Source organism: Mastomys coucha, unplaced genomic scaffold, assembly GCF_008632895.1.
Source record: "Mastomys coucha isolate ucsf_1 unplaced genomic scaffold, UCSF_Mcou_1 pScaffold6, whole genome shotgun sequence".
NCBI classification, from domain to species: domain Eukaryota; kingdom Metazoa; phylum Chordata; class Mammalia; order Rodentia; family Muridae; genus Mastomys; species Mastomys coucha.
In genome coordinates this window covers 85,803,294-85,830,426 of record NW_022196912.1, presented here as the reverse complement: position 1 = coordinate 85,830,426, position 27,133 = coordinate 85,803,294, and the positions used below count along the sequence as shown (strand labels likewise).

The following is a 27,133-nucleotide window of genomic DNA, read 5'->3' as shown; positions in this document are numbered from 1 at the left end:
AAAAAAAAAAAAAAAAAAAAAAAAAAAAAAAAAAAAAGAGTTGCTTGGTGTCTATTCACAGCAGTAAAACCCTAACTAAGATGGTGCTTAACTTCAACATGCAAAGTATTCATGCAGCATACATGTCACTAAAAATATAGAATAGTAGATGACTGTCATCTTTCCAGGGTCTTTCCCAGGTGCACAATTGCCAGCCCTGTTTGGATGGGGTTGGGGAGAAGACAAATGTGTGTGTGTGTGTGTGTGTGTGTGTGTGTGTGTTTCTGACAGCCCTTTTGAATTTGCTACCTCATTGCCACATCCTGTTCAGAGCCTCACCATCCTCTCTGCTTCCCTTCCCTATCCATCTGCAGGCACCACTCCTCTGTGGACCTCAAACCAACACACGTTTCCTTCCTTCTATACCTTCCTCAGTGACTCCTTCCCATCCGCGACAGAACCAAAGCCAACCAAACCCTGTGCGCTTTATGGCCCAAGAGGAATTACTCAAGTCAACAGGTTCCTGGAGGGCCTCACAGGGCTCCAGCAGAGTACTGTTGTTCTGGGTGGCTTCTCAGCCTTTGCTTGGCTAGCCGTGTGCAGCCAAAAGCCCCTTATTCAAGCAGTCTTTCCTAGTAATAACTCTGCCTTTCTACTTCCATTCCTCATCCCTGGCCATCCCTGCCTCTGTGCCAAGGAAACACCTGGGTAAGCCTCATGTGTGCCTGCCACATTGGGTTCTAAGAGGTGGCTGAGCAGTTCAGAGCACCCACAGGGGAGTACCTGCTCATCTCTAAGAGCAGCTCCAGGGGACCTGGTATCTTCTTCTGGCCTTTGCTGGCTTCAGGCACGCATGCACACGGAACTACTCAGACATTTAAATTAAGAAGAGAATTAAATGCTACTGTACCATTCACTAGCTAAAGGATTTTGGGGGCAAGATTAACTGTTTTCTCAGTGTGAAATTTCAGTAACCACTCCTCTAATGGTTAGGGGACTGGACAAGACAAATACAGCATTGGTTAAATAATACCAAGGGACCTGGGGTGTTTTTCCCCATTGGCTTCAACTTATTTCAATTTACCAGGTACTCTACAATGTTCCTGAGTAACCCCCCCCCCACTAGAAAGTTCTAGTTTTAGCTAACCCTGATGATCTAAGCCTATAGTTTCAGCCATAAATAGGAAGAGACAGGAGGATCATGGTTTAAGGCCAGCCTGAGCAACTTAGTGAGATCCCGACTCAAAAAAATAACCAAGAGTGGAGGCGAGATGGCTCAGGCAACAAAGCACTTGCCTTACAAATACAAGGACTGGAGTCTGGACCCCCAGAACAGCTGGGTAGCTGTGGTAGCCACCTATAATTCTAACCCCCCTCTGGGGGGCAGAGACAGGGATTGGGCAGTTTAGCTAGCGGGACTAGCCTAGGCCAGTGCATTCCAGGTTCAGCATGAAGCCCTGCCTCAATGGAGGAATTAAGGAAGATGGTCTATGTTAACTTTGGGTTTTTCACACACATTTGTGTACACACAAGTAAAAAGAACTTGGGTCATAGCTCACAGTACAGGGCTTGCTAGCATGCTTGGGGTCCTAAATTCAAACCTCACAGTTAGAGGCAAATACACACTCTCCCACCTACTTCTCATTTGGGATTCTAGACTTCTAAATGGCTCTATTCTGTAAGGCTAAATGTCTGTTTGAAGTTCTGAAAACCCGTCTCTCACCCTACTCACCAGGGGCATCTAATTTAACTTATCAAACAATCCTTGGAATTGTTACTGCCACTTTGTAGCCAAGAAAAGTGAGTGAAGAAACGTTTGGTCTTTCTTGTCTTTGGGGGAGAGCTGGACTTTGGAGCAATCCATCCAGACTTAGCTTGACTCCTTCCCTTTATGCCTCAGGCCTTTACCTTTCAGCCCCTGGAATGGAACGACATAAAAACAATCAACCAACACCCCAGAGACAGTTTTGAATGTCTATGTTGAAGTTATTATTTTAATTATTATTATTTTTTTAAAGTAGCTCCTTTAGAGTCAGAGAAATGGCTTAGTGAGCCAAGGTACTTTCTGCCAAGCCCAGCTCAATCTCTGGAACCCACATGATGCAAGGAAGAGTCAGCTGTGTACCTGTCCTCTGACCTCTCCATGGGTGCCCTGGCACACGTGTGTCCACACATACGTACATAAAATAAAATGTAAACATGCATGTGCATATGTGTGCACACGAGTGTGCACACACACACACACACACACACACACACGTCTGACTTTGCTCCAGTGTCTGGAAAAGCCCTTGAAACCTTGCTGTCCAGCCTAGCTCGCAGTAATCACTGCCCCATAGACATTAGAATCAACAAGCGTCGTTCTATTATGGGTGATGTAGGCCTGGCATGCCCAGAATTCAGCATCACCATCATCACCATCATCACCACCACCATCACCACAAGGTTGTTTTAAATATTATTTATTGTGGGACAGAAGATCAGAAAAAAAGCATACAATGAACTCTTTCTGGTTCTTGTTTAATTGAGAAGTATAAGAGTAAGAGACACTTTAAAGGCCAAAAAGTTAACTTTATTGACGGTCGCGCATACCATGAAACACCTATAAGAAATAATTACAAAATAACACCGTGGCTTTTTTTTTTTTTTAACATAACTTTCAGTATCATCCAAACATGATGATCCTTTCACAGAAAGGACTGTTTACAGCTTAGATATAAAGCTCACTGTTGCAAATACAGATGACGCAGGGAGGTGACGGTACTGACCTGGTGCATTCACCAGCAACGGACGCACAAACGCGTGCAGCTTGAGTAACAGCTTTATACTCCCCTCCTTTTATTTTTGAAAACGATTTCCCAATACAAAAATGTCAGTTCTTCAAAGTGGATTTCCACATACCTATATGTCTATGGTTCTACCATGGGTTAGAAACTAAAAACTGTCCCCTGGCTGATTTTGTCTTTAAAGATCTGTAAGACCATTCCCAAGTCTTCCTGGAGGAGTTCGAATGATGAGCAACAGCCTGGGCAGAACCCTGAAGGCTGGATTCTGGAGCAGAGAGAAAAAAGGTATAAAGCACAACATGTTCAATTAAGCAACCTTTCCATTTTTGTATCTGCAGGAGACACACGCCGAGGGTTGTAGGGACGCACAGCGCGGCAGGGCAATCAGGGCTCCAGGGCTCCGGAGAGCACGCACTTCACCAGGGTGGGTGTGGCCCCTAAGCATTTGTGAGCAAGGATGAGACTGGGAAGCTATCAGGTGACTGACCCCTTCGCCCTTCGCCCTTCGGTGCGGACACTGAGGACATTTTGGCATTTGAACTTTGGTTCTTCTAAAAGCATTCGAGAAAAGCAAAATAAAGTCATGAGCACAGAAGTTCTTTTTCCTTCTTTAGAGTGTCAGGTGAGAGTTACTGGATGAGACCCTGCTGAGGCCGCGCCGGCACAGGAGGGCAGCCTGGTGGGGTATGCCTGTGGCCACCATGGGCTCTGGAACACTGACCTAGCCAGGGGGAAACACTGCTATGTTCTGCCTGACCCTAAATCTATTTCTTCCTTACTTGGAAACATAATTTTGTACAAAAATATGAGTTTCTTTAGAAAATAATACATAGTCTTCTATTTAATAAAACCTGGCAGATAGCAAAAATGGAGTATCAAAATATGGTAAACAAATGTTGTAAAATACTAAATCATTAAAAACATCTCCTAGAAAGACATTGTGCTATGAAGTTCTCTCCTGAAGGGCGAGCAACGTCTTCAATGTATATCAAATTGATAAAACTCATTCTCCTGGCTTGGTTTCACTATACACTGTAACAGCAGCAGGCCCTGTCTTAAAAATGGCCCATTCTCCATCACTAATATCCTCTGCATACTTTTACTTCAAAATGAATAGAAAGACACTATTGGATTCGTGGTCTCCAATCCTACGGTGCATTACCGTCTCTACCTGGAACACTTTAAATCAATCTCCTAGCCACAGGAGACTGGTTTAAACTGGCCTGGGGTGGGACCCAGGCATGTTTTAAAAGCTCTCTGGACAAGTCTATTATGAAATCAGGGTTGAGAATCTTGGCCAAAGGCACACACGGAAAAGTCACTCTTAACTCTACATTTGTCAACTGATTGTCTGTGGCTAAGCATCCTCGACATTAAACAAGGAATTCTATGTGTGCAAGACATACACTGAAGTCCAAATGAAGAGTCACTAAGCTTCAAACACATATAAACACACAGAGTCCCATGTATCTAGATGTATAACATATACATACAGTTAGGGTATCTTGTTAAAGCAGAAACTAGTTATCACACCATTTGTTTGCCACCATTAAAAACCAGCAAAGGAAATACGACCAAACAAACGTCTTCTGAGACATTTCCATTGGTTAACATACATCAGCTTTGCAAAATGTAACATGTCACGAGAACAGGTGAATCCCAGAGCTTCCTGGGAAGTTCATGGAAGAACAAAACAGCGGACAGAGCACTGTCCATGCGTGAAGAAGCCCCGGCGTCCAAGCACACACCTTCTGGACTCTGAGTGGGGCTTCCATCACATACGCATCTTTGGCTAGAACCATAAGACTCCGACCAACTTCAGTGTTCATTTTGGGCCAACCTCCGTGAGGCAGCAAATGGCTATGTACTAAGAATGGCTCTCCATGAAAGAAGAGAGAACGCCCCTCTGTCCTCCCCCTCAAACCGTAAGCGCTTCATGAGGGAGTGGCTAAAATATGCACAAGCAGACAGATAAGCCTAAAGTCTTTTGTGTGATAAACATATTATTTGAACCGGCGCACAATAGATGAACAAACACAATGCAGTCTGACAGTCTGAAAGCTGGGTAAAGCTGGAAAGCACACCTCTTTCCAAAGGGGCCATAAACACCTGGGCACTTGTCTTCCTCTTACATTCTGTGTTTCCTTTACCTCTGCATAATACTTAAAGTGCAACTATCCCAAGGCTTTTGTTTCCATCTAGAATATTATAAAGAAAGAGCTAAGTTTGGGGTGAAAAAAATTATGGCACAAATAATGTGTAAAGATCCTCAGACTCCACAGCCTCCAGCAGACAGCGGCTGCCCGCAGGGCTGCCCGCAGGGGGAGCTTAGACCACGAACTCTGGGACTTCATCGTGAGTGAGGTCCAGGGAAAAGTACTTGCTGGTTCTTTTCACTGGAAAAACATCTTGTATGTTGATGCACTGCTGAGCCAAGCAGCTGTTGCAGTAGAGGCCACTCTCATCCAGTTCATGGCCACACCCGAACGTGTAGCTCTGAGCAGTGTCCTGACACAGGCCCGCAATGCGCAGGAAGTCCTTCTGGTAAAGTCTGATGTCATCAAGGCTCAGGCTATGGCGATCCGTAGAAGTCTTTGGTTTTCGACATATTGTCTGTAAGATAAGGGAAGGATGAGAAAAATGCAAATATGGACCACATGAGAAGGTAATGTCTCTGCCCAGCAGAGACAGCAGCTGCAAACTGTAAAATGTCAAGTAGTCCTTTCATGTTAGAAACGGCTTGGGGGCTGGAGAGATGGCTCAGCGGTTAGGAGCACTAACTGCTCTTCCAGAGGTCCTGAGTTCAATTCCCAGCAACCACATGGTAGCTCACAACCATTTGTAATTGGGTTTGATGCCCTCTTCTGGTGTGTCTGAAGACAGTTACAAGTGTACTCATATACATAAAATAAATAATTCTTAAAAAAAAAAAAGAAAGAAAGAAATGGCTTTCCACCCCACATGTGCCCTTCTTGGGGAGTAACTTTGAGTATATTATAATGCCTGGCCTGCGGAAACACTCAGCTGGTGCAGCTGAGTGGCGCTCCTTCCAGTGTATACAGCCTGCACAAAGTCAGACAGGTGGCTACTCCTAGCATTTGTGAAATCGAGCGATATACTTCTCCTGCTTGGATCTGTTAATATTTTAAGAAGAAATGGAAAAGCAATTATCATTCGAGAAACACAGCTTGAAGAAGCAAGTTTTAAAAGAGTCCGGGATATAAAGTGTTCTGGCTGCCAAAGGCTAGGAGGGAGCTGGGGCTTCAGAGATGGCTTAGCCCTAGCACTGCTGGTGCTCCAGATGAGCACTGGCTCTCAACCGCTTGGGACTCCAGCCTCTGGGGAATGACACTCTCGTCTGGCCTCCACAGGTACCTGCATGTGTGTGTACACACACGTGCACATATATGCACAGAAAAAAAATGATTTTTGAAATGCAGAATAAAAAAAAAAAGTCAGCAGTTTCTGGTCACTCAAAGAGGTCCTATCCTTTCAGATGCCACCAGTGGGTGGCCGACACTTTGGACTCATGATCCCAAGTGGTCTTGGTGGAAAATAGAGAAGTTAAAAGCTGACTCAGATAATACCACAAATGGGAGATGATTACCGAGTAGTCGAGAAAGCAGAGGGGCTAAGTTTGCTGGTTAGCACCACAAAAGACGTCTTCTTGGGAAAAGACACCAATTTGCTAGACACAAAAGTGCTAGGAACACATTTTGCTACAAGTGTCACATTTGAGTGACATCAGCCATACAGAAGGGCCCTTAAACTTGTCAATAGTCTTCCCAGGTCTCAAAAGGACCTCAGCCCTGGAATGATTTGGTCACTGCCACAAACCCTCAAGGCACACAAACGGCCCAGAGCTGTAGGTTTCACACCGGCTGCTCAGCTGACGACCATGTGCAGTGTAGCATATATGGGCTGGCAGGGCTGGCCTCTAAGCTTCCATGCCACGCATACTGTTTAATAGTGGGAATTTTAGAAAAATATTTAGTAAATATCATTTTCACAGTATGGCTTCTTTTATGGAAGTACAAAAAAATGGGTTAAAAAAAAAGTAGAAAGAGGTAGAGGAGGAAGCAAGGAGATGCCAGAGGAAGAAAGAAAGGAAGAGAGAAAGAAAGGAAGAGAGAAAGAAAGCGAGCAGAGAAAGAAAGGGGAGGGATATACTAATACATGGTTAGAGTTGAACCAGTCAGTGGTCACGGCTGGCAGAGAGAACATCCAACGAAACACACGGGAAATTCAGTCTGAAAGACAGAGTGGAGTAGAAACTGCTCTTCAAGTAACACACTCAACCGCAGCCTGCTGAGGTGACCAGTCAGCCCAGAGACATACCACACAGACACACACACATACAGACTCACACACACACACACACACACACACACACACACATGCAGACATAGACACAGACACACGCACACACACAGACTCACAGACACACACACACACACACACACACACACACACACACACACACACACACTCTCAGGTGTACACACTAAGTTAACCAGAAGCCTGAAGACCAGAGGCTCCCACCCAGAGGGAGCTAGAGACAGCGTGCAATAAAGTATACAATTTATTCAAATAAAACCCAAAATGTAAGTGGAACTAGCTAGTGAAATGAAAAAATTCAGCCTGCAGTGAGGATGTATGTCACGAATCACTTCCTTCTGGCTATTTATTGCTTGTCTGTATGAATCTTGACCTGCCACAAGTGTGCCCATTACTCTCGTGGCTGATCTGGAGGCTTCCATCCCCAGTACCTGTGGGAGAGAGTCGGTGCTCTGTCCACGCAGCTTGACAACCGTTTCCGAGGAGCTGGAGCTGGAAGAACTGATTTCTTTCACAATTAACCCTGAGGTAAAAGAGAAAAGCACAGTGACTCCTCACATCGCTCTCCACATTCTCTAACAAGTACCATTACCAACTGTGAGCATGGCTGAGACCTCTCAAGTGACTCCTCGCTGCTGCTGGTGGCAGTGGTGGCTGTGGCTCACAGCTGGTGGCACCCACTCTTTGGCAGGAAGTAAGGGGCAGCTAGGAAGGGGCAGCTGGAGGAGCGAGGTTCAGGAGCGAGCCGTTTATAACGTTAGATGGAGGTCTTAGGTCTAAAGGGGCCTCTTCACCACATCTGCGTGTCTCCCTCCTCTCCATGCATCACGGAGCAGAACACCAATATCATCTAGTTTTGTCTCCATGTGGACAAATTAGATGTGGGATGCTGACCTCTGCCATCAGATGGGCCAGGGCTGGAATCTGCCCAGATAATTAACCGACTGTATATCCAGGCCAGTTCTTAATCCTCCACATATCTCATTAGCTTCCATTTATATACAGGTTAGCATTTCAGGGATGACTAAAGAGTTGTAGACAACAAGGGTCAGGCGCTCCTGCTGGTCAACAGATCACTATGATTGCAGCCCCCACAGCAGACGCCAGCCGAAAGAGACCAAGATGTAGACAGCAGTGAGATTCCAGCACTGGGTTTCAGAGCTCAGCGCAGCCCTTAATCGCCTCTGTGCTCCGAGGAAACCTCAATTTTCAGAACTAGAAATCTGAGGCCGTATTCTCCCTTCTGACGTTAACATGTAAGTGACATGTCCCTCCAAAAAAATGTTTCAAAGGCTAAAATTACCAGCTGCAGCTGGGTATCAGACTGAACACCACTGGAGTTTTTGTTGCCGCTTGATGAAACAAGTGAGGACTGGCAGGAGAGGCATAAAGACAACTGCTTGAGAGGGACGGGGTCCCTTACCTTACAGGAGGCTTTCACCCAGCCACTGCCAGCAGCCAAAGCCTAGCATGCACCTCGTAAGTAAGCAGGACTCAATGATCTGTGAAGCCATTTCTGGCTCACACACAGGTGGTTAGAATGGCCGGGCGGTGCTCATGTTTGGGCATGGTACACACTACATTGCCAGAGGCCTTCTTCAGAGACTCATGAGGAGTGTGGACCCAAGATCCCACAGGAAAAAAGGCTCCTGTGCTGTCAAGGATACAGTATGATTGTGTATGGGCTCTTTGGTGGCCTTGGCTCCTCTACCTGTGAACAGTATCCTCCACACCCATGATAGCACTAAAGAAATCAAGACTCCTTTGACTGCCTCTATCTGTATCAGAAGTCAAGGGTCCAAAGCCCCCATGGCCCCAAAGTCACATTTTACATCTTCTGTGTCTTAGTTACATCACTTTTACATAATTTGTGCTTTCCTGGCCTAGCTTTTGAATTCTGCATAGTATTCTTTGGCAATCTCATGTAAAGGCTAACATTCCGGTGTTCAGTGATCAGACAATTCAACTACCCACTGTTTGTTTTTCTCTTTCACTATTAAAAAGACATACAAATGTTTATTAAATATTAATGGCCATCCTATTTAAATTGTATTTCTATTTAAAACTACAAAATTAATAATCTCATAAAATTGAATGCAGAAACATAATATGAGGAACTTTCCAGTGGCCCATGTACTCCATTTTCCTAGGCATTTTGGTACATACCACTTTAAATCATTTTCTTTCTACAAACACAAATATGTAGCATTTCCCATGGACTTGTCATATGCATAGAGTTGTGGGTTTACATCTAATATATAAAGAGATAATTCAATATAATAAATAGAATGCATAGGAAAATCAAGGTCGGTCTAGTGTCATGAACCTGGTGCGGTGAAGGTGAGGATTCTCTATCTACAGGTCTGGCCTGTCTACCATGGTTCAGGCTGAGTATCTACAAGATGTAGTTGGGCTGAGTGAGCAAATGGAACCCCACAGAGAACTGTCCCCTGTACAGGAGTGAGCAAATGGAATCCCACAGAAAACTGTCCCCTGTACAGGAGTGAGCAAATGGAACCCCACAGAGAACTGTCCCCTGTACTCTTGTGCAGGAAGAGGCAGGATGGCAGCAGCCGTGTGTCTGTCTAGTTCTCCTCTGACAGCTGGTGATCAAAGTTGGCAGTGGCTGGAGGATAACCACCCAGGGCCCTTTTCCAGTGCAAGCTCCCTAAGTCTTAAGCCCAAGGAAAAGAGGAGAGACTGATTCGTGACATGTGATAAAAGGTTTAGAACAAACCCACACTACTGGCTTCAGAGAAACACGCACTAAGGAATGTTATACAACCCTCGAGGTGAAGTTACAGCGAAGGAAATACTTCCTAGAAGAATGCATGCAAATACAAAATTTAAGAATGTCCATCTAAAGGTCAAACTGGTTTGACACTTTTTCTTGTAGATTCTTCTATTTGTTTAATACAGTACAGGACACAAACCAAGCCTGGAGGCTGACTTCTGTTGCTATCCATGGGCACTTGTCTAGTTAATCTCTATTCTTCTCATGTACAAAATGGGAAGCCGGGCGGTGCTGGCACACGCCTTTAATCCCAGCATTTGGGAGGCAGAGGCAGGTGGATTTCTGAGTTCAAGGCCACCTTGGTCTACTGAGTGAGTTCCAGGACAGCCAGGGCCAAACGGAGAAACTCTGTCTCGGAAAAAAAAAAAAAAAAATGGGAAGAGGCCAGACTGAAGGGTTTTCAAGGCTTCTTTCAGGGCCATTCATTATGTGGTTCTCTAGTTCTCAGGTGTGTAACAGCAAGGGAGCAAGGGGGTAGAAAGAAAGAAAACAAAATCCAGCTATCCTGCAACACAGTGACTTGTGATCCAGTCTGGGTAGAAGATGCTAATGTTCCTTCCTGGTGCCCTCTCCCAGCTCTTCCACAGAAGGCGCCTGGCCCCGGGATCAGGTGACCTGCAGTGGCTTTTCTCCCTGTCACCCTCCTATTTTCAGAGGCACCTGCTTGGGGGCTTCTGGAGGGAAGAGCTTGCCAGAAGAGCTCACCTGAGTGTCCGTTCAGCTTCCTCGACAGGAGCATATCTTCTGTGATGTAGATACACATCTCTGGGCTGACTTCCAGAGACTCTTCGGTCATCGGCTCCAGGTCCCTGGGGTCATCGACTAGCATCTCTATTTCTGAAACATAGGCAGGGAAGAAGGCATTTAATGACCCAAAGGAAAACAAAGACCATGGCCCATAGCCGTACCACACGCGAGGGCAGCCAGGTAACTGTTCACATTAGGGAACTCTAGGGACAATTCTCATGCTCCCTTCTGAAGGGCTGTTGCTAGTGGCACAGCCTCTTGTGACATGGTTTGGCAGCTGTATGGCTTCGCTGCTATGACCCTGGGCCCACAGATGCTGATGGGTCACTAGCACCGGGGCAAGGAACTGCTGACCCACGCCCACCTGACCTCCTCACTTCCCACAGCAGCTGCCTCAGAGCGGCATGAAGTATACAGGAGCCTGACATGCTGTGCAGGTTTTCATAACGGAGTTAATAGGGTTTGTTTTTTTTTCCGTCAACCCCAGATGTTATAGATCTAATGTGAAATAGAAATGGGCTTAAAAAGAAGCACATGAATGCTAAAGCTGCCTGACACAGGCTGGGATCCATTGCTTTATCAGTAGAGAGTCATTTCCTAGCAGCCAGGTTCTCTATTTCTTTTAGGCTCCCTGTAGTTTTGGTTAAAAGGTAGAGCACTCAAGAAACACTTTGGGAGTTAATACTATGTACTGGGTGCAATTTCTTTTTTAGAGAAAGAGGAGGACATTGAGCTCTGTGGACCTAACCACTACCTCCCTTCTTATGGGGATGGGAAACATAAGGCAGAAAGGCTACAGGGTTTCTGTCCCCTCTGTTTTACACAATCCATCAACCCTATAGCTGCAAAGGTCCCTAACAAACACAGGCAAGGCAATCAGGTCACTGGGGAGGCAACAAGACTTCTTCTCTGTCATCGTTACTTAGTCAGGTCTCAGATGCCAGTTCTACAGGACCAACACGTGCGTGAATAGCCGTAGCAACAGAAGTTACCATCATCTTGCGAGTCCTCTTCCAGGCGGTCTTTGCCTCCACTCTCAACCCCTGAGGTGTGGGAGCTGCCATGGCTGGTCATGGAACTGCAGGTCTTCAGCTTCCGGTGCATGGCGCTGCCTGAACAGCTGTCTTCTGGCCCTGGGTCCCTGGGCTTAGTGTCTGCCTCGATGCCCGAGGTGTGGGAGCTGCTGTGGCTGGCCGTGGAGTGGCGGGACAGGCGCTTATGCTTCACGCTGCCAACGCTGCTCCCACTGGCACGGGACCGCTTTTCCAGCGGGTCCATGTCAAGGTCCAGGTTGTCACTGATGTAGGATTCCCGGTACTGCTTTTTCTCTGTGTGGGAGAACACAGCTCAGTGGGATACTCAACCAAGCCAGGTCATGGACGATGGTCAGGCTGAGGTCAATGGCAGCCTCTCTGATCTAGTGATCGAGGGATTCTGGGAACTGGAGCTTAACACACAACACTATGCAAGGGATAAACATCAGAGCAATGGAGCAGAGGATGGGGGTGGAGACAGACTTTAAAATGAGGCTTCAAATATAGAGAAGTGGGCTCCTCAGTGTGTCATGGCCCGCCCCTTCCTGTTTGTTCAGTGCTGCCATCCACAGTGATACAAGTTCAAAACTGAGAGCACCTAACACCTCGCAGAGCAATGTGACACTGCATGGCAGCCACAACGGGCTTCTGCAAAGCTGTCAGGAAACAGCATGTGAAACATCATGATCTGGTCCTCCACAGACGATTCTAGAAACAACGAACACTTCGTCGGTGTGCTGACTGTTGCCCTTACATGTCTATGCATTCAGTTTGGCTCCTGATGCCCTGAGGTGCTAAGCCTAACAAGACAAAGTTGTTCAGGAAATTCCTTTTGAAGATTCTAAAATTTAGCTTTTCAAAAGTAATCCAAGACTGGCCTTCTCCAGTTTGGCCAAACCAACGAGGCATTATCTACCATGGTCCTCATTACCATGGTCATCATTACTGGTTTGGGGACACCCTAGGTGCCCTCTGATTGGTAAAAATCCTCAGATTTAACAGATCAGTGTTGTTGGTTGATATGGTGAACGTCAGACTCTGGAAGGCCAGATGTTAGGAAGACCTCTTGGTAAACACTGAGCTAAACACACTCAGAGTTACAGAGTCTCAGCTGAATGGGCAGGGGTGCGCTGTGCTCAGAGCAGAATACCTATTATGTCTCAGGTGAGAACAATTTCAGTGAGACAGTCATTCTCCTTGTCTTACTGCTGAGGAGAAGGAAACATAGTAGACCAATGCTAAGGACAGCGTACATCTGAGGAACATTAAATTGATGTCATTTTAGACTAGCAGCCTAGCTGGAGCCTCAGGGGCTTCTTAATAGACATACTTGCCCTGCTTCTTGGCTAAGTCGAATCATTTGCAGCCCTGATGTCTGCACACAGCCCTGAACCTGCACCCTCACTGGCTCTCCAGAGGAAAATGGGTGGTAGAAGAAAGAACAGAGGCCTAGGAGATGCAGCCCCACCCATGTCTCCTGTTCACAAGAGCCCGTGGGCAGATCATTGTAGCCATGCTCTCTATCGAGTATATTTTGGAATATAATGTGGTAAGTGTGGCTGCTTGGTCTGGGACCCAAGGATGTTCTAGCAACTGTAGCTGATGTTTTTAAAGACTCGAGGCAGGTTTCCTTCCCCTCTCACCCCATGACAGTATTCTTGTGACCGTTTTCTATAAAAATAGTGAGACAGTAGTATCTTAGGAAAGTACATAGAAGTAAAATGTAAGAACACTCCTTTTTGTGCTCAACTAATGCCATAAAGGGGCTTTTCTGGTTAAAATAACCCACAGACAACACGTGGATTAGTGGATCTGCATCAAAGCTAGCTCACGGAAACTTGGTGTGGCAATTTCTTGAGATCTGAAGATACCTCTAAGTAAAACAAACAAACATACGTTCATACATATTTTCTTTGTAAGAATCCTGTCCCTATCATTTATTTAAACTCAACCAAATAAACGATGCAATATATACCTTTATCACTCCACCACCCCTACTGTGCTCTGAATGTCCCCTCAAACTCAGGTTGAAACTCCAGTAGTGCTGTGTCAGTGTGAGACGTGGGGCTGTTCAGAGGTGACGAGGCTGTGGGAGCTCTGTCCTTACTCATGGACAAGGCTGCTGTGGGAGTGGCCGCCTACACTCTCCTGTGCCTGCTGCTTGCCCTTCAGATGATGCATCAAGAAGTCCCTGCCAGACATTCTCTATGCATCAGCAGCCTGGGGTGTTCTGCTATGGCAGCAGAGTGAACAGACATTTGCTCACTTAAGCTCCCAAATACACTAAGGGGACGACGCCCTGGCCTCCGAGAGCTCAGCATCTTTTGCAACTTTACCTCTTCTCTGCAGGGAAGATCAGACCCTCAAGAGTTCCCCTCAAGGTCATCTGCATTAGTAAATGCTTTGGGTTGAGAGCTGATGGGACAGATGAACCTCTTAACGTGCCATGGTAGCCATTTAGCAATGATGCACATTTGGAAAACAACCTTGGGCTCTGTACCCGGTTGGCTCATCTGTTCTCATAAGCTCCTTCTTGGAACATTTGTCCCCCAGTGGATTCCTCTTAGTGTTCATGTCAGCCCAGAGGTGAGGTGAGTCAACCTGGGAAAAAATGGGCAGTCTGCGGCAGAAGCCAGTACAGCTCATGGTGCTACCAGCTGTTGCCACAGAAGAGTCACAGTGGCAGACGGCAGGGAGTGAGTGATTCGCCCTCTCATCACTGTACAGTCAGGGAATCTCCACACACATCTGGCCACATCCGGCTTTAGAGAAGTCGATCCGATGCATGTCTTCTTTAGGGTTGCTTTGTTAGATAGAGGGAGGACAGCCCTTGCTTTCCGTGGGAGCACTGATCAGCACTTGTTTCATATATAGACCTAAAGTAGGAGCCACTGTGTCCCACGGGCCCAGGCAGACATTCCATCTCTAATCTGATTACTGTGACAATGACCACAATAGGATTTTGCGGAACAGACTGAAAAGCAAGTCTAAGCAAATCTGTGGCACAGCCTTTGGGGATGAGAAGCCGGTGTTTACTAAGTGGAGGAGGCCCAGGGCGCCATAACTGATGACCAAGATAGAAACTACTACTAAACTCACATCTGTAGCCAAGGCCCCAATACGGTCTCCTTCCCGCACTGCTTGCCTCTTCTCAGAACAGTGCTAGGACCTCAAACAGAATGCTCAGGTGCAGCACATCCTCTCAAAGCCCTGACAGGGCCTTAGGTAAAGTCCTTGCATGGAAAAGGCCTTCTCCATTGTTATTATTATAGGGTCAGCCTGAGGGCCTCCCTGCTGTCAATCAGAGAAGCTGTGGTCTATCTTCACTTTCACCTGAGTCTAAGGAAAGCATCGCTTTGAAAGGGGTCGCAGCTTCCTGCAGACAGCTGCAGACAGGAACACTCAGCACTCAGATACATAAGGCTCTCACCCCACCCACTGCAAGCTTTTCAAGTCAGGGGCTAGAAACTCGAAACAGATGAGGCAGAGGAGCTGCTTGGTTGGCCCTGCAGGACTGCAAACTAAATGGAACTTGGCTCTCAAGTTCTGGTCCATGTCTCTAAAATCCCATTCTGAAGGTTCTTAAAGTGTCCTGTTTTTGGCAGGTGGCGAAAGAGGCCAACAGAGGCAGCTGGGCACTGTACTTCACACCTTTAATCCCAGCACTCAGGAGGGAGAGGCAGGCTTGGTCTGCATTGAGAGTTCCAGGACAGCCAGGGCTACACAGAGAAATTCTGTCTCATAAAAAAAGAGGCCAGCGGAGGCAATATACCCTTTGCTTTCCCCATGTGGGACTGGGACTCATGCCATCACCACGACTCTCTCACCTTCATTCTCCTCCTGCTTGCGGAGGTGGCGCAGGACGGGCTGTAGGTTCATGTAGAGGCGGTGGCTGTTGCTCAGCAGTTGCAGGAGATGCCGGGAGCGTGTGGGACACCCTGTGTAGTAGACCAGCTTCCTGGCGGAGGGAAGGCCATCTGGCAAAATCTCAAACTTCTTGCCCTGTAGAGGTAAAATACAAATCAGATTATGGCAGAAAACTACTTTTTTTTTTTTTTTTTTTTTTTCATAACAGGGTTTTTCTGGATCACCCTGGCTGTCCTGGAACTCACTCTGGAGCCCAGGCTGGCCTCAGAAATCCACCTGCCTCTGCCTCCCAAGTGCTGGGATTAAAGGCATCTACCACCGCCCAGCTAGTCCCCTTCATTTTTAAAGCAAGACTCTTACACATGTGTGAAGCTGAACTGACCGTCCTTTGAGGGACATGTTTCCTCATCAGAGCTGTCAAAAGACACCAAACTCAGGGTCTCTAGGAAACCCCGACAGTGGGATGGGTTGGGTGTGTTCATCTTCTTTGTCCTAGCACAGGAGACCCCTCCCTCCAGATATAATCCTAACACCTTAATGTAGCAAATAAGAAATGGAGCTGAGGCAAAGCACCAATGCACTTTCACATATAGACTGTGTGTATTCTTTTAAACCACTGGTTCTTCAATTTATTGGACCCCAATGCTGGGATGGCAATATCTGATCACTAAGTAGGCATCATCAATTCATTTAATCCTCACAAGACATCTACAGTGAAAAGCCTGCTATAACTATCCAAGAATGAATGAGAGAAACTGAGTCACTAGCTCAAGGTCACACATGTAGACTGCACTGAGTGACTTGTGAAAATGGATTCCTGTCTCCAGGCTAGAACCTTTCGATCAAAAAATCCCTTGAGGAAGGGAAATGAGGCTGAGAGGTCTGTCATCTTCAACAAACTCTTAACTAAGAGTGATGTGGTGTGAGTTTCAGGAGTCAATGATCATGGTGCCCCAGAGTCTTAACATCACTACTGACTCTGGGCCATGAAGGGGGCAAACAAGGCCATGATTTTCAGTGTTCTGTTTGTTTGTTTGTTTTCTTTGAGACAGGGTTTCTCTATGCAGCCCTGGCTGTCCTGGAACTCACACTGTAGACCAGGCTGGCCTCGAACTCAAAAGCTCTGCTTCTGCCTCCCAAGTGCTGGGATTAAAGGCGTGTGCCACCACAGCCTGGCTATGATTTTCACAGTTCTGGAAAAGGCAGCACCAGAGTGTGGGCAGAACATGCTCCCATTAACATGCGAGTGAGGCCAGAGCAGACAGCATCCAAGCAGCCTGACTGGCAGGCTGTGAGGAGCTAGTGCGAGGCCAACGAGGTAAGGTGGCCCTTTATCTGCACAGGCCCTCTTGCCTACAGGGAGGAATGTGTCTACATATCCTCAGCTATAGCTTTTCCTGGTCTACTTTTCTCAATTGCTTCAGAGCTCAGTAAAATTGTAGATTTCAATGACCTCCAAACAGACACAGACAGAGACTGCAATTCTTTAAATGCTATCACAGAGAACATGACTGTCCTAGAACCTGCTTCATTGTCATCCTGAAGATGAATCGCTTCCCTATTGCTTAGAGCAGATTCCTGAAGACAGGGGGGGGGGGGGGACAATGTTAATAACCAACATTAATGGAAACATCTTTTTATTTCACTTTCATTCATCACTCGAACTAAGAAACAGCTGAGACCCCTAGCCAGCCTCCTCTCTGACTTATTTACCCGTATGCCGATAGGCCGTCTGCAGTGGACTTTTAAATGGTCCTGTTTCATTGATTTACCTCGTATTTCCCTTGTGTTTTTCTCCCATGTGGTTCCAGTTACTTAGGACAGTGTGGCAGACACTGGACACACAGAGTATAGTCTTTGATTTTAATTTGCTACTGACATAAATAACTGGTTATGAGGATACTTAAGGAAGCAAATTGTCAGCTTTTTAAAAAGCTTTTTAACATTTATTTATTTTGTGTATGTTGGGGTGTGTGTGTGTGTGTGTGTATGTGTGTGTGTGTGTGTGTGTGTGTGTGCAAGCCACTTTGTGTACCAGGAGCAGGTCAGAAACAGTCTTGTAAGTCCAAGGGATTTAACCCAGGTTGCCAAGTTTGGCTGCAAGCCCACCATGGTGAGTCATTTCACCTACTCCTACCTTCTACTTAAAAACAAAACAAAACAAAACAAAACAACTCCCCAACTCCTTTCAAATAAATAGACTACATTTGCTCTTAGACAAGTATTTTTCAAAGTGAAATCCTCCAAATTCTCAAAATCAACCAATGAGACTTCTTTCTCTCCTCCCTCCGCACCTGTCTTTCCTAAGTTACTTTACACTCACCACAAACACCAACTTCCCAACATTTGTCCAGGGGAAATCATATAGCAATTGTTTCTCTTCTTCTAGATTCTGTGGAAAGAATTTCGGAATATAAGGAGTTAAGGGGAAATAGGATAGATATCTTAAAACTGTCTTGACTTATAACAAACTAACATTCAGTAATTCAAATCTGAAACAGTCAGCCCTTTTTGAGAAGGGCCGACAGTAATTTCAACAACAGCCTGCAGCTCCTGTGCATTGTATGCACCGGGCTTCCGAAGGCAACTTTCCCTCAGTTCTAGCCCTAAGTTTAAATATGAAGTCCAAAACACTCAGACACACAGCAACCAGGAGGGGACTGAGACTTCTAGAACTCGATATTTTCCCACTGAAGATAAGACATCTCAATAGTTTCTGCACAGGGAGCTTCCTCCCCCTGACCCCTAAAGGGGAACACTGTCCCACATGTGGAAGGGAGCTGGTTCCCACCCACTTATGGGACAAGGTATGTAACAGACAACCGTAATGGACGCTGAAGCCCCTGGGTGGGCGCTTTTTAAGGTAGGAGAGAAGAACACGACAAGCCCCAAGGAGCAACATTTGGATAGTGACATTCTGTGAGTGCCAAGCCTGGGCTGATCATCTGCCCTGCATGTTCTGCTAAGAGGACTGACTACTGTCAAGGCAGGCAGAGCCATGCCATCCGCAGACATCACCCACCTCTGTGCTGACAAAAGGAAAATGAGGACCAAGTCCTGACGGGGTCACACAACAAACATGCTCTATAGTAAGACTTGCCCAACACCACTTGATACAAACCTGAAAAATCTGTATTCCTCGCATGGTCAGTCCCAGGGTCAGTGAACCTTCAACCTCCCTTTTATCCTGACAGAATAAAGTTTCAAGAAAAAGTCATTTTTTCCTTCTATAATAAACACTTGAACAATGAAGAAACAAAAAGACACATTTCAGAACTGAAGTTTTTTTTTTTTTTTACTTAAAATAACTGCTCAAATCTTTCCACAGCCTTTATTTCCTGAAAGACTTAAGAAAATCTTGAGTATTTATTAAATCAACTGTATCCTTTCCTTTCAACTCCTTAGACTTCAGGTTTAGAGTTCAGCACTGTATGCACACTTCTGAGACTACTCAAGGTACTCATGTTTCTGAGAACTCCAGCACATGGGCACTGCGCGCTGCCTTCTGCCATTTGAATAGTCTCATCTTCTACTTCGTGCTTAACTAATAATGTGTGGATGTTAGAATGCCAGGGCAACAGTCTAGTTACAGTCTGAGATGCGTCTGACTTTACAGGTTTCAAATCCTGTAGCTTTCCCAGCTCCCTGTCTGTGATTCAAAAAGGAGAGACAAGTGACTAAACACTTCTCCCACAGAAGCTTTCTATTTCTAGTTTGTTAATTGCTGATACAATATACATTCCACTGCTGTGTATGTATGTGTATATGTAAATGATAAAAGTTAAGTTACAGTTAACTTCCTTAACTGTAAGGAAGAAACAGTACAACTAAAAACGTGCTCAGATTTGGCCAGACTTATGTGTAATGAGCAAGGCATGAAGCTTTAAAAGTTGCTAATAAATATTTTTTTATACCAGATATCGTTAGACAATAAGTGAATATTATCAAATCTTTATTAAGTTCAAAAGATGTTTAGGTTTATCTTATATGCCTGGGTATTTTGCCTGGGTATATGTATGTGCTCCACACATGTACTTAGGGTTGGCAGAAGCTGGAAGAGGGTGTTGGATGCCCTGGAACTGGAGTAATGGATGGCTGTGAGCCACTAGGTGGTGGCAGGCATATAACCCATGTCCTGTGAAAGCGCAACAAGTACCTCAAAGCACCGAGCCATCTCTCCAGCCCCTAGATCTTTAAGTTTAAGGCCTGTTTTCTCAGGATTATAGGAAGTATCAGAAAACGTGGTCTTGCCTGGCTATAGAGAAGAAACTGGCCTGTCTCTAGCATGGCCCTAATCTATTTTCATGTCAAGAAAGGCACGTACAGAGCTCGGCTGGGCTTGATCAACGGAACCTGCCCCATCAGCACATGCTCAGGGCGGCTTCCCTCCCCAGGGTTTCTGTTTTTTGTTTGTTTGTTTTGTTTTTCCCAAGACAGGGTTTTTCTGTATAGCCCTGGCTGCCCTGAAACTCATTCTATAAATCAAGCTGGCCTCGAACTCAGAAATCCACCTGCCTCTGCCTCCCACATGCTGGGGCTCATGCTTTCTGAAATAGGACTGGGGCCAAGGCAGTGCTGCAGTTCATGTCTGAGGTGTGTACGGGGAAAACATAAAACAAAACAAAAAAGAGTGTTTTGAGCTTTGGAAGCAGCCAGGAAGATGACACTTAGCAACATGATTACCCAGCAATATGACCAAACATATTCTCCCCCGACAATGGTTCATTTATATTAACTTATCATAAGGGGTGTGGTGGGGACAACTAACATATCAACAAAATCCTGTGCCTGTCATGTGACAGGTACTGATTTAAGTATGGCTCACTGACTGATTCCTTTAGACTGCAATCCTAAGGGGTAGGTAGGTCCCAGTGTATGAGAAAATCTGAAGCACAGAGATGTTAAATGCTTTCCTAGGGACACACAGTAAAGAGCCAAACTAGGATTCAATCTCACGAGTTAGACCCACCCACTGACCACGTTTTGACAACTTCATCCCACTGGGTTTGCAGATACACCTTGAGTACTTACAAAAATCCAGTTCTAGGATTTGATCTAGTTCAGGAATGACCTTTGTAAGGATAGGGAAGATTCAGAGAGGAGCAGGGAAGAGAAGGCCAGAGCGCGCTGGGGCACAGCATGAGTGTGTGCAGAGCAGCCCCACAACGTTCTGTGGAAGATGAGGCCTCGGATACATAGGATGGCGAGAGAATACGGAGCGCCTGAGTCCGCGTGGCACTTAACTGATACACAGAAACTGTCACCCAAGAGCCTGGGCTGCATCCACGTTTCTGCCACTTGGTTTTGCAAGCTTAGTGAATTATTTAACTTTCTTAAGCCTCAAGTTTCCTGGCCTATAAAATGACCACTTCTTATACAGTGTGGGGGTCTGAAGAAAAAAAGGAGGCATACAGTGCTCTGTCTGCACTGAGGGCTATGGGATCATTCCCATAATTAAAGGAACATAATGAGGGCAGGGCTTTCACAGGGCAATGCTACAATCATATTCACCAAACAGGCTGCAGAGGTTCATCTTCCAGGCAGGAAAAGAACGACAGCATGAGAGCCAGATTCACCATCGCAGCCCTTCATCACCATACATCACAAACATTTAAGAAATCCTACATGCGGCTTTCACGCTAGATCGTGATGGCCTGACATGTGAAACCAAGGGCAGGCCAAAAGAAGAACTTTCCGCAACTTGTTATAAGAGGAAAGCAAAGTTCTCAGGTGAGCTGGAATCTCCTTAAGAAGGAGTACACCCAGGGGCTGGGCCAGGATCTTCCTACCTTGTACAGTCTGTAGTAGTGGATGGCGACGTCGTCCAGTCGGACGGCCTCTTTGATGTACTTCAGATATGCCTCGGAGGCCGTCAGCGCAAACTGGTCTTTGTGCATGTTTGGTATGTGCTTTAGGATGTAGTCCTTCCCCCTCTTGGAAACAACCTGTCGGAACACCACGCCCCCCCCAAATGACAAGAGGATGAGAAGCTAAAACAGGTCGTGTAAAGCTGGATAGTTTTCATTAGAAGATTCTAATTTTATCCTATTTTCACTGTCCTCTTAGGCTACTGGCTGGGAACAGCTAATGTTATAAGATGCAATGTCCACTTGGTAATACAAACAACCCTAGTTGGGAAAACCAGATTCTTTTGGTTTAAAAAGTCACCAACGTGGGCAAAAGTCCCACGCAAACTGGAGTAATTTCACACACTTGATGGCTTATACTCTTAAATGATGGTACCATGAAAAAAACGCCTGTGTCAAAGAACATCTGCAGGACTGGGATCCAGCTAACTCCCACAATCCCACACATAGAACACGAGACTATAAATGTTCATCTGGGGAAGGTAAAGGATCAGGTAGGATTCTTTGGAACACTGGTTCTCATACGCTAAGCCAGGGACTCTACTTGAAAACATAGGAGGAAAGAGCTTCAATTCAACATGCCCTTTGACTTGCCCAGGCTTAGATTCAGGTGGTGTCCACCGAGCTTTCAAAGGTCAAGGACACACAGAACCCAGCAGCTGCACACTGAGGGTGGTGAGAATGGCCTCCATGATTTCAGAAGGGTCTGAAAACACGAAAAGCCAGCAGCACATGAGCAGAAGGGCGGGCTTCAGATGCCGGCAGTGAGGGACGCTGGCGACTTTACAGTTCTAACGTGACTATAGAATCTGTTGTTTGTTGCTTACTTTTCATACTTCACAAAGGATTATACATGGAGGCTGGTGGTGGTACATGCCTTTAATCCCAGCACTCAAGAGGCAGAGGCAGGAGCATTTCTGTGAGTGCTAACCAGCCTGGTCTACAAAGGCAGTTCCAGGGAAGCCGGGGCTGCACAGCGAAACCCTGCTTGGGGCTGGGGTGGGTTCAGAAGTTTAAGATGTCCCAGCAGCTGTGCAGACACATCTGTCAAGTCACTAGCTTGATGGTGCCAGAGCATCCAGTTTTAAGAAATCAGCCAGATCCTGGAGTTCCACACTTGGGAGCCAGTACTTCACACCACGGGCAGCTGGGGAGTCCCTGCGGGTACTGCGTAAGTTAGAGGCTTGCTCCTCTCAGACGCAAGCTGGGGAACACCGAAGCAGGAATAGCAACCTATGCTGAGGTCTGAGACCCAGGGAGGGAATGCCGAAGGGAGGGATGCAGCGGACGTGGAAGGAAACTAATTGTGACAAAATGGGGGCTAAGCAGGGCGACAGGAAACGGAGTGGGCGCATCAGAGTATGTGGGTAGGATGTGGCAGAGGCACAGTGCCAAGCTGAGTCCACGGGATGCCAGGTTCTGGCAACTGGGCCTAGGGCAGCCTCCAGCTCTCTGATACCAGGGCCACAGAGGCAGGGCTACTTCTGTGGAGGTGGCGGAGAGAGGAGTATGATTCGCGGTGTTCCGAGTTTGTGGAACTAAGGAATGCGTAGCCACCTCACTGTACAGGGTAGAGAGACTTAGGAGTTACCTGAATATTCTGAAGGTGGGCATGAAGGGGTTTGGGATGAAATCTCCCTCGTGTAAATGGCTAAGTGTCAAGGGCAGCAGAAAGATTCAGCAAAAGGAGAGAAAAGTGCCTACTGAATCAGGCAATATATTAGAGACAGCATGTGCTTGGTTGAGGGGAGGCAGACGGGGGGGGGGCAGGGGGGGTGAGGACTGAGGAACGCGCACGGGAAGGAAGCTGCTGGAAAGTCAAACACACTTGGTCTATCTTTTGGGAAGCCCGCCAGGCTTCTGCTTTGTGGATGCAGGTGACCCACTGTTCTGTGAACATCAACTGTAGGAGAGTGAGCCTGAGCCAGAGCTGAGGACACAGAAGAGAGGGACACAGCGGCCTGCAGGAAGACTGGCAACCCAACAGGCTCCGGAGCATGTGTGTGAGACCATTCCTGCCAGAATGACCTACATCTATCTTCTCATGACAGAAGGGGATGGCTCCTCGCCTGGCAGGGAAGGACGCAGAGGTCAGAGCCAAACGTTGATTTAGATTTGTTTTCTCAGCCCATTAAAACTGTGAATGATCTCATCTCTTGAGAAGTAATCATTTTTCCTCAAAGGGGGAAAAATACACTTCACCAGGAGGATTGAGTGTCGCCGCTAGCCAGGCGTGGTGACGCACACCTTCAGTCCCTGAAGCCGGGAGGTGGAAGTAGGTGGATTTCTGTGAGTTTGAGGCCAGTATGGTCTACAAAGCGAGTTCCAGGACAGCCAGGGCCACACAGAGAAACCCTGTCTCAAAAAATCCCCACAGAGTGTCACTGCTATGCACATTCCAACTCGAGGCTGGGTAAGCTTAAATAAAGTTCTTCCACATCTAAGGTGGCCGGCACTTGGGCATCACAGCAGTTTCACTGGGCCCAGAACATGCAGGCTCATCTCTTGAAGAGATTTGTGTCTGAACAGGCAGGATGGAGAATCCAGACAGGACCTACCCATGCCGGGAAGTAAGCCTCTGGCTCAAAGTAGTCCCCATGGTGCAGTTTCCTTTTGAAGTTGCCGAGGTCAGCTTGCAGTGCAAAGGCTGCCAGCAGGAAGTAGGCCTCCTCTCTGAGCACACACTGAGAGTGCAGCACCTGTTTCCTTAGGTGCCAGTAATAATAGTATCTTGCAATTCGGTCACTAGAAAACACAGGAAAACAGCAGTCATCTTTTGGTGGAATGGTACAAGCACATGCCAACAGATTCCAAATCCCATCTGCATCTGCTGGGAGAGGCCCTTGGCTTCTGCTCCCTTGGGTCCTCCTCACTGAGTGGGAAAGGCCCAAGCTGAGACCAGATCACCACCTCAGAAGGCTGCAGGGGCAGAAGGCTCAGATGCCAAAAACATACCCCAAAGCTCATAGCCTTTGGCTCATCCAAAGAAGAGGCAGCTCTGATGGATTGCACTCCAATCAGGTGCACGTGTCACAGACCACAGACTTGGACGTGCCAGAAGCTGGGTGCTTGCAGTCTACATATTGATGCTGTGCTTATCACTCACTCAGTGGGAACAAACCGAGGGGCGAGCCTGGCCTTCCTGTTTGATGGTCCTTGTACCGTTTCCCCTCCTTAGCATACCATGGATGCTCTACAGCACTTTAAAATGCTTGTAGAACATCTGAGCACCAGTGGCTTGTTATTGTCCTGCTGTCCTGAGGATGGAAGAATCAAAGCTTTCCTTAAACATGCCTTGTTCTACAGGACGAGGATGCTGCTTTATGGAGTGTTTTCACGGGCACATGCCACGACAACTGTGACACTCCCCACGTAAGGAAATGCCAAGAGTACACGCTCTAATCCATGAGCTAGAAATAAATCCAGTCCACTGAGTAGGTGAAGAGCCAGTGCTTGAAGCAGTGCTAGCAGGGAGTGGGTGGGTCACAGGACATCTAGTTGAGTCAAAAGAAATGTTCACGGGCAGATTATAATTGAGGAAAATGGCACACTCTCATTGAGGTCCCTGGCTTCCCGCTTGGGCCATTTACCTGAGGACACAGTTCACCAGCAGATGAAACAGATGGGCCTATTTTAATCAAGACCAGGGCTAAGAATGAAGAGCTTGAAGGTAAAGCATCGGTGTACTTCTTTTCCCACGGATAGGGCACTATTCAGTGGTTGCCTTTTATAAGGCACACTACATGCGGTTGGATGGTTTATGGTGGGGTGGGTATGTGGAGCAGAGATAAAGGGTTAACATTCATTAGCCCTATGGTGTTTATTAGTGGCTAAGTCATCTATTTTTCTTCTTTACAGGGCGTTCCATCCATACCATGTGAGGTAGGTGTGTACTTCACACAAGCCAAGGCTCACTAAGGAGGGCTTAGAAATGCTCGCTGTGTACTAACACTCCTTACTCTTACTTTTCATCTGCTGATGACAGAAAACAGCAAATGCTAGTTTTTCACGGAATACCAGCCCAGCATAAGTTTTTCTTTCAGATGAAGGTTTCTCAAAGTTTAAAAGGAAAGGGAAAACAAGCTCATGTTTCCTATGGTTTCTGTCAGCTGAAAAATGTGATCTTTAGCACTGAATTCCACACCAAAGAAAGAGGTTCAAAACCAACTAATTATAATTTGCACTATGATGACACTGATCATGCATCCATTTCCAAGAAGAAAAACTTTGTTCCCCGCCCCTCAGCTTGCACCCTTGATTCCAAAGGAATCCCACCTTCCAGACTCACTCTTAGTTTCTTTTTTGTTTTGTTTTTTTCAAGAAGGGGTTTCTCTGTGTAGCCCTGGCTGCCCTTGAACTCACTCTGTAGACCAGGCTGGCCTCAGAGATCTGCCTGCCTCTGCCTCCTGAGTGCTGGGATTAAAGTTGTGTGCTTACTCTTAACTTTTAAACTAGTGATTAAGAGTGCAAGCAAGACCTCAAGTGAAGGGGAAACAAGGCTAATGGTAAAACCAAGGAGCTTGAGAGAGTTTGGGACTGTGCCCCACTTGGAAAACAATATAATCATATTTCATAAATCTCTTTCCAAAACAATGACAGTTCCTTTGGGCTGAGAGTAAAAATGTGAGCTGGTGACATTAACATTTTCACCCTCAGTCTGCCATACTCAGTAAGGAACCAATGTGCCTCTACTGTGTTAGGCACCAGGAATACAAGAATGTGAAAAAAACAAGCAAAACCCCAAGTACTGCTATTGTAAAGTTTATGTTCTAACAGGCAGAAGGAAGCTATGGCACTAGGATGTATCTGCTGCAGAGAGCACCAAGGCTTCGGGCCGTGGGCTGTCTTCATACCTGATCAGCTTCCCATTCTCCACATAGTACTGCACCCGGAAATGGATGATCATGGGGGGCCCAAATTGGTCGATGCCCTAAGACAGAGACACATGCAGCGAGCTGTGTTTAGTTATCTCCCAACACAGGCTTCAAAGACAACCATAGTATCATCACTTGTAAGGCACATTTCCAAACACAAACAGGCTCATCTGCTTGTAACACGGGGCTTGTAGTAGGTGGAAAGTTGTCCCACATGGGCACCAGGTCCATGTCCAACCAAGAAGTTACAACATAAAGCAGGGCACCCTCCCTCTCCGGATTCTCACTCACCTGCCACGCTGCCAATGGCGACATAAGGGAAGATAAAAATAAATGTCATGGAATTTTCTTGCTGAGAGCCAGCTCCTGGCCCAGTTTTGTCCCCTGTGGTGACCATTTGCTCCCTTTACAAATGCTCTCTTGTTCCCCCCAGCATTCCACACAGCACATTCTAATACACTGCTTGTTTACTTAAATGTTGGAGGCTTTACTCTGCAGTTGGCTTTGAAGTCCTCTTCCAGCTTAGCCTAAGAATTCTGCACTGCTATGGAGGACCCCCTGCACCGCTGTGGAGGATCTCCTGCACTGCTATGGAGGATCTCTTGCACTGCTGTGGAGGATCCCCTGCACTGCCGTGGAGGATCCCCTGCACTGCCATGGAGGATCCCCTGAACTGCTATGGGAGGATCTCCTGCACTGCCATGGAGGATCCCCTGAACTGCTATGGGAGGATCTCCTGCACTGCTATGGAGGATCTCCTGCACTGCTATGGAGGATCCCCTGCACTGCTATGGAGGATCCCCTGAATTGCTATGGAGGATCTCCTGCACTGCTATGGAGGATCTCC

The 27,133-nt window shown here is 46.7% G+C and overlaps 1 protein-coding gene across 6 annotated transcripts in view; it reads right to left on the bottom strand.

Moving 5' to 3' along the window:
• Positions 1 to 2,425: 2,425 nt before the first annotated feature.
• The window catches only part of Frmd6 (FERM domain containing 6), a 242,514-nt gene continuing 217,806 nt past the window's right edge, over positions 2,426 to 27,133 (bottom strand). For 5 of the 6 annotated variants that reach the window (XM_031357087.1, XM_031357086.1, XM_031357084.1 and 2 more), the window contains 10 exons: positions 26,266 to 26,342; positions 23,971 to 24,157; positions 21,335 to 21,490; positions 18,667 to 18,732; positions 17,869 to 17,937; positions 15,506 to 15,680; positions 11,637 to 11,972; positions 10,603 to 10,734; positions 7,535 to 7,626; positions 2,426 to 5,378 (listed from right to left, as the gene is read on the bottom strand). In XM_031357087.1, coding sequence (XP_031212947.1) covers positions 5,094 to 5,378; positions 7,535 to 7,626; positions 10,603 to 10,734; positions 11,637 to 11,972; positions 15,506 to 15,680; positions 17,869 to 17,937; positions 18,667 to 18,732; positions 21,335 to 21,490; positions 23,971 to 24,157; positions 26,266 to 26,342 — 1,575 coding nt within the window. In that variant the 3' untranslated portion in view covers positions 2,426 to 5,093. The remainder of the gene's footprint in view (positions 5,379 to 7,534; positions 7,627 to 10,602; positions 10,735 to 11,636; positions 11,973 to 15,505; positions 15,681 to 17,868; positions 17,938 to 18,666; positions 18,733 to 21,334; positions 21,491 to 23,970; positions 24,158 to 26,265; positions 26,343 to 27,133) is intronic. The other variant, XM_031357089.1, reaches the window with a different exon arrangement.